Source organism: Myodes glareolus, chromosome 3 (genome assembly GCF_982192425.1).
Source record: "Myodes glareolus chromosome 3, mMyoGla1.1, whole genome shotgun sequence".
NCBI classification, from domain to species: Eukaryota; Metazoa; Chordata; class Mammalia; order Rodentia; family Cricetidae; genus Myodes; species Myodes glareolus.
The window spans coordinates 55,401,446-55,409,300 of NC_142028.1; the positions used below are offsets into that span (position 1 = coordinate 55,401,446).

The window sequence follows — 7,855 nt, forward strand, 5'->3', positions numbered from 1 at the left end:
TCAAAAAAAGGGCACTTGCATATAGTTTGTGTAATCAGTGAAGGGATGTGTCTGTTTACATATCATTCAATAAAGCTGTCATAAATTGACTTGAGTGTGAAAGGTATTTTTAAAATTTGGAAAAGTCCTATTACATAAGTGCTTAAATACTGGTGTATTTGTAAATATTCTCTTCTTCGTCGGAATTTTTGACAGCTGCAAGTTAAATGAATTTCAGTGCATTTTTAGATAGCTGATGTCACACTCATAAGGAAATAAGTCATACAGATGTAATGTAAGCTGGTAATTGAACTTTAAAAAAGGCTCTGTGGGACAAATCTAGAGCCAGCATCATACTGAATGGAGAAACACTCGAAGCGTTCTCACTACAACCAGGAACAAGACAAGTGTGTCTGTTCTTTCCATTCCTATTCAATATAGTGCTTTAGATCTTAGGTAGAACAATAATACAAATAAGAAAAAAAGTTGAACTATCCCTAATGAGTAGATGATAGGACTCTATACATATGAGACCCTAAAGACTCCGTCTTAGTTAGGGGGTTTCTATTGCTGGCATGAAACATCATGACCAAAAAGCAAGCTGGGGCAAAAAAGGGTTTATTTGGCTTACACTTCAGCATTACTGCTCATTATTTAGGGAAGTCAGGTCATGAACTCAAACAGGGCAAGATCCTGCAGGCAGGAGCTGATATAAAAGCCATGGATAGATGCTACTTACTTTCTTGCTTCACATAGCTTGCTCAGTCTGCTTTCTTTCTTGGTTTTTGTTATTTGTTTGTTTGTTTGTTTGTTTTTTAAATTTACTTATTTATTTATAAAAATTTTCACTTTCTCCCCTCCTCCCAATACCCTCCCATTCCCCCTACTCCCTCTCCTCCTCCCTCTCCAATCCTAAGAGCAGTCAGGGTTTCCCGCCCTGTGTGAAGTTCAAGGTCCTCCCCGCTCCCTCCAGGTCTAGGAAGGTGAGCATCCAAACAGACTAGGAGCCCAAAAAGCCAGTACTTGCAGATGAAACAAGACCCAGTGCCATTGTCAATGGCTTCTCAGTCAGCCCCCATGTCAGCCACATTCAGAGAATCCGGTTTGATCACATGCTCGTTCAGTCCCAGTCCAGCTGGCCTTGGTGAGCTCTCATTAGATCAGTCCCCTTGTATCAGTGGGTGAACGCACCCCTCGCAGTCCTGATTTCCTTTTTCATGTTCTCCCTCCTTCTGCTCCTCATTTGGACCTTGGAGGCTCAGTCCAGTGCTCCAATGTGGGTCTCCGTCTCTATCTCCATCCATCTTTGGATGAAGGTTCCCTCTGATCCTGTCTTCATTGTTCACGTTCTCCCTCCTTCTGCTTCTCATTTGGACCTTGGGAGTTAAGTCCAGTGTTCCAATGTGGGTCTCTGTCTCTATCTCCATCCATCACCAGATGAAGGTTCTATGGTGATATGCAAAATATTCATCAGTATGGTTATGGGCCAAGGCCAGTTCAGGCACCCTCTGCTCTGCTGCCCAGGGAACAATCTGGGGACTTCTCCTTGGGCCTGGGAACCCCTCCAGAATCAAGTCTCTTGCAAACCCTAAAATGGCTCCCTTAGTTGAGATATATACCTCCCTGCTCCCATAACCATCCTTCCTCCCTCCCCCCATCCCATTCCCCCAAGCCATCCCCAATCCTCCCCCTCTCCCTTCTCTCTAACCATCACCCCTTACTCCCTCCTCCCCCATGCACCCAAGGTTGGCTGGCAGTCTTGTCTACTTCCAATATCCAGGAGGATAACTATATGATTTTCTTCAGGTTCACCTTCTAATTTAGCTTCTCTAGGATCACGAACTATAGGCTTAAAGGCGCAGGAGACCATTTCCTAAGTAGAACCCCAATAGCACAGACAATAAGAGAATTAGTGAATAAATGGGACCTACTGAAACTGAGAAGCTTCTGTAAAGCAAAGGACACTGTCAGTAAGACAAAAAGGCTACCTTCCGACTGGGAGAAGATCTTCACCAACCCCTCATCAGACAAAGGTCTGATCTCCAAAATATACAAAGAACTGAAGAAACTAGATACTAAAACTCTAATTAACCCAATTAAAGAATGGGGTACTGAACTGAACAGAGAATTCACAACAGATGAACTTCGAATGGTCAAAAGACACTTAAGGTCATGCTCAACCTCCTTAGCGATCAGGGAAATGCAAATCAAAACAACTTTGAGATACCATCTTACACCTGTCAGAATAACTAAACTCAAAAACACCAATGATAGCCTATGCTGGAGAGGATGTGGGGTGAGGGGAACACTCATCCATTGTTGGTGGGAATGCAAGCTTGTGCATCCACTGTGGAAATCAGTATGGCGATTTCTCAGGAAACTGGGAGTCAACCTCCCTCAGGACCCAGCAATTCCACTCTTGGGAATATACCCAAGAGATGCCCTATAATACTACAAAAGCATTTGTTCAACTATGTTCATAGCTGCACTATTTGTAATAGCCAGAACCTAGAAACAATCTAGGTGCCCCTCAATAGAAGAATGGTTAAAGAATGTGTGGAACATATACACTTTAGAGTTTTACTCAGCGGTAAAAAACAATGACATCTTGAATTTTGCATGCAAATGGATGGAAATAGAAAACGCTTTACTGAGTGAGGTAACCCAGACCCAAAAAGAGAAATATGGTATGTATTCACTCATAAGTGGATTCTAGTCAGTCTGCTTTCTTATAGAACCCAGGGCCACCATCAAAGAGATAGCTCCATTGATCACTAATAGTTAAATTATAGTTAGGGTTAGTTACAAATTGCCTTACAACTGGATTTCATAGAGACATTTCCTCAACTGAGGCTCTTTCCTTTTTGATGACTTTAGATTGTGTCAAGTTTTTGTGTGACACACAAAACCAGCCAGGGAAGACTCCATCAAAAACTCTGAGAGCTGAAAATACATTCACAATAGTGTCACAACACAAAATCAACACCCACAAATCGTTAACCTTCTTATAAGCCAATAGCAAGCATTCAAGAAAAAAAATCAAGGAAAAAGAACCAGTCTAATTGATAACAAACACATACATACATACACACACACACACACACACACACACACACACACACACACACACTTAGAAGTAAACCTAACCAAGGAAAGGGAAGACCTCTCCAGTTAAAATTTTAAGACACTGAAGAAAGAAACGGAAGGCACCAGAAGACTGGAAGACCTTCCAAGTAGTGGAGTGAATTGGAAGACTTAATATAGTGGAAATAGTCATCTACCAAAAGCAACTTTCAAAATTAATGCTATTGCAATAATAATTTCAAGGTTATTCCTCACAGATACAGAAAAAAATAATCCTAGAATTTATATGGAAGCACAAAAGACCAAGAGCAGTTAAAGCCATCCTAAATTTAAAACACACACAGAAATATATATACACACACACACACACACACACACACACACACACACACACACACGACAGGAATTATCACAACTGAACAACTGATTTCAAATTATACTACAGAGCCATAGTGGTAAAAAGAGAATGGCACTGGCACAAAATCAAGAAATTAGATCAATGGAACAGAATAGAGGAACCAGATACACAGCTACCTGAGTTTTGACAGAGATGGCCAAAATATACTTGAAAAAAAGAACAGCACCTAACAAATCGTACTAGGAAACCTAGAGAAGAATGAAACTAGATCCCTATCTCCTATCTTTCCCAAAACTCAACCCCGAGTCGATCAAGGACCACAGCATTAGATCTGATCCTGTAACACTGCTAGAAGAAAAAGTAATGAGTGCACTTCCACATAGGAGTATAGCAAATGACTTTCGGAAGAGGACTCTCATAGCACTGGAAGTAATACTTGGGAAATTACAAAGCTTTTGCACAGGAAATGGTGAGCTGAGTAAAGAGTCAGCCCACAGAAAGGAAGAATACCTTTGGCAGCTGTATATCCAGCCCAGGATTAGTAACATGAATATGGAAAGAATTCAAAAAATTAAACACCAAAAAAAGCAAATAAATATTGAAATAGGGCTACAGACCTGATCAGAAAACTCTTAAAGGGAGATATATAAATGGCTAGGAAACACTTTAAAGGTGTTTGACATGATTAGTCACTACTAAATGCAGATTAAAACTACTTTAAGATTCCATCTCATTCTAGTCAGAATAGCCGTCACAACAAATAACAATGCTGGCACAGAGCTAGGGAAAGGGGAACTTTTATTGTTGGTAGAGATGTAAACTAGTGCGGCCGCTCTGGAAGTCAGACTGGAAGTTTCTCAAGAAAACTAGAAATAGATTTACTATATGACTCAGCTATCCCATTCCTGGGCATATGCCCAAAGGACTCTATACCTAATTGCAGAGACACCTGATCATCTATTTCTGTTGTTACTGTTGTTGTTGTTGTTGTTGTTGTTAAAGATTTATTATGCAGTGTTCTGCCTGAATTTACCCCTATAGACCAGAAGAGGACACCAGATCTTATTACAGATGATTATGAGCCACCATATAGTTGCAAGGAATTGAACTCAGGACCTCTGGAGGAGCACCCAGTGCTCTTAACTGTTGAGCCATCTATCCAGCCTCCTGATCATCCATGTTGATTTCAGGCATGTTCATATAGGTAGAAAATGGAAGTAGACAAGTTGTCCATCAGTTGATGGATAATGGAGATGTCGCACTTATACACAATGGACCAGTAAACAACTGTACTGAAAAATTAAATTACTAAATTTTCAGGTAAATAGATGGAATAAGAAAAATTACTTTAACTAAGGTAACCTAGGTCCAGAAAGACAACATGTTCTCTCTCATATGTGAATCCCAGCATCAATTCTCTAGCCTATTTTTTTTTTTTTTTTTTTTTTTTTTTTTTTTTTTTTGCGCCACAGAATCGTTTATTGGGAACGGGGGGGGGGGGGGGGGGGGAGGGGGAATCAGTCCTTCTTGGCCGCCGCCTTCCTCATGGCGGCCAGCACGTTGCTCAACTCCTCCCGCTTCCTCTTGGCGCGTATGTGCGTGCCCACCCGCTTCTTGATGAACTTGAGCGCGCGCTTGTCCTTGGACACCTTGAGCAGCTCCATGGCGCGCCGCTCGTAGGGCGCGAAGCCACACACCTCCCGGATCATGTCCCGCACGAACTTGGTGTGCTTTGTGAGGCGCCCGCGCCGCCGGCTGTGCCTCGGCTGGCTCACGTTCTTCGTCACCTTGTGGCCCTTGTTGAGGCCCACGGCCATGGGGTAGCGCAGGGCCATGGCTGCTCCTCTCCAATGGCGGCCGCGACAGGAAGCTCTCTAGCCTATTTTAATACTGATACCTGTGGAAGCCAAGCATGGGCAGAGACAGGAGGAGTATCTTCAGGGAGAAAAGATAGAAGATCATAGATAAAAAGTAAAGAGGGGAATACTGTAAGTGAAAGGGTTTACATAGGGATAGAGGTGGAGGTGTTGGAGAGATGAATGTGTCAGATTCTTGGAATATTAGCCAAAATTAATAGAATATTAAAAAACAACATGGATATTAAGATATCGCCACTTGTGCAATGATGGCTTGATTCTTCTGCTCTCTTGCTGGTTTGAGAGCCACTCCATTAAGTGTATGGAATTTGTGTGACAGTGAGCCGAGCTAACGACTGAAGTCTATGTAGGTACTGAGCCCCCACAAAGAACTCATCACTAATGAGTAACATAGCAGCCAACCGCCTTTCAAATGTCTATGCTTATCAATATAGAAAAACTTAGCAGCTTCCAAAAAGCCTTTGCTTACAATGAACGATGGTGAATTCAGATTGATGCATGACTTCCCAAGATGTGGATAATTGGCAATGATTGTGGTTCAAATCTTAAACAAGGTGTTTAAACCCTCTCTAAGGCTCAAGAAAACATCACAGAAGAGAGGTAAAAAGTGTTTAAGAACAAGAAGACTGGGTGAAGGGTTTCAAAACACTATTCTATAGACTCAATGCAACAACTGCTAAAATTAACTCACAAAAACTGTAGTTTCCTGCAATGGGACCATGCAAGACAAGCCCTTAGCACCAGTCAGTCAAGAAAAGGGGAGGTGCTCATGGGACTCTACCCTTTACCTGTGAACTGTTTACTGTTGGTAGATTCTGGGAGAGAAAAAATCAACTTTAGTTGAGTACACACTGGCTAGCTCATCAGGCTCCAATAGATGGCTTCAAATCCACTGTCACATAGAGAACTCTGTTTCATCTCACTGGGTCAGAAAATAAAAGGAATGGACACGACTGTGAGAGAAGAGTTGTGGAAAGGAAGGAGGAAGGGTGGACACAAGTGGCTGGGAGAAGGGAGTTGAGAGTGAATACTATGCACTGAAAATTGTCTGAGAACTAATTAATTACTTTTTCTAACTCCCTGTCATCATCTAATCTTGTAGCCTTTGAGTGCATATGATATCAAAAGAGTCAAATTCAATAATAATCCTGAGATGGGTGCAGTCTTACTACTGATGCACACTTATTTAGAAATGCCATTTTAACTGGTTTACCAATTAGTATTCCTTCCCAGTCTAATAGATACCATTTTTGAAAAATTGATAATGAAATCCTCTACCAGTGTAGACATCTCAGGTGAATAATGTCAAGGCTAAGTGGCGACAGACAGGCTCAAACGTTCATATTGACATGTTTTGTCTACAAGTGAGGATAGACTTCATGAAAGCGAAAAAGACATTTCACCCCAGAGGTTTAAGGAATTGTGCTTTACAACTTGCTGATAATAGAATTAAGTGGGGGGTAGATTTTAAGTTTAAGAGGAGATTAAGCAATGCCTTGGAGAGGCTGAGAGCATGTTTTCTACAGCTATGACCAGTGACACACAAGTTCCTCTGCATGGACTTTTGCAAGACTGTTAAGAACCAATCTAGGAATGATCGGAGAACCTGGTGGACACATGAGTATGAGTGACAAAGCATTGTGTCTAGTCTGCTTTAAAAGACACATGAATAGAAACAACTAGAGAAAACAAAACAGAAAGAGTATTTGGCCTTGTAGCCCTTTGAAAATTAAATATTCCTCTTTTCTAAGTCCCCCAATGAGCAGAGAAGAGAATATGAGCTAGCCAAATCCTTGTCTGACAACCTTGTATCGAATAACAATGGTTGCTTTGGAGAACTCTTACCCATTTTTATATCAAGACACTGTCTAGGATTTCCTCAGTGTGGAACAGCAAGTAGGCAATGGCCTTGGTAGCCAAATTGAGTATTTTAGCCAGGCAACATTCCTTAAAAACTACAAATTTTAAGTAATACAAACCTAAGCTCAAGTTCATATTAAAAATGTATTGGCAAGCCTAAATTTCACCATCAAACTGATACACGTCTAAAACATATAAAGAACTATTTAAAATAAGTGAGAAAAAGAGAGCTGACCCAGTAGGAAAATAAACTTGGATGCTTCACAAAAGAGAATATTGAAATGGTCAATCAACATGATTAAAAGTTGAGCCATGTGAGTCAGTTGGGAGATGTAAATTCAAACCACAATACAGTGTTACATCATTTCTATCTAAAAAATAAAAATGAAGAAAATGGACAATATTCAATACTGATAAAAAAAAGTAAAATAGAACTTATTTTTATTTTTTCAGTACTAAAGTTTGATCTATGACCTTAAACATGCTAGGCCAGTGATCTATCACTGAACTGTTCATATCACCCCTGAAACTGTTATACAGTGTTGAAGGAGCATCCCGTCACAATAGCTCTTTGGGGATAACTAATTCAACAAATCTACATGTTCCTTGTGATATAGGTATTTCATTCTCAAGCACACACCAAACAGAACTGTGAACACTAAGCTCATCAAAAGGCATACTCAGAAATATTTATGGC

The 7,855-nt window shown here is 40.8% G+C and overlaps 1 protein-coding gene across 1 annotated transcript; it reads right to left on the bottom strand.

Annotated features, from left to right (window-relative positions):
• Positions 1-4,899: 4,899 nt before the first annotated feature.
• LOC148122659 (large ribosomal subunit protein eL36) lies at positions 4,900-5,287 on the bottom strand. Its single transcript, XM_087904478.1, has one exon. It carries the CDS (start codon positions 5,254-5,256, stop codon positions 4,939-4,941), a length of 318 nt encoding a protein of 105 aa, XP_087760604.1. The 5' UTR covers positions 5,257-5,287; the 3' UTR covers positions 4,900-4,938.
• Positions 5,288-7,855: the final 2,568 nt, after the last annotated feature.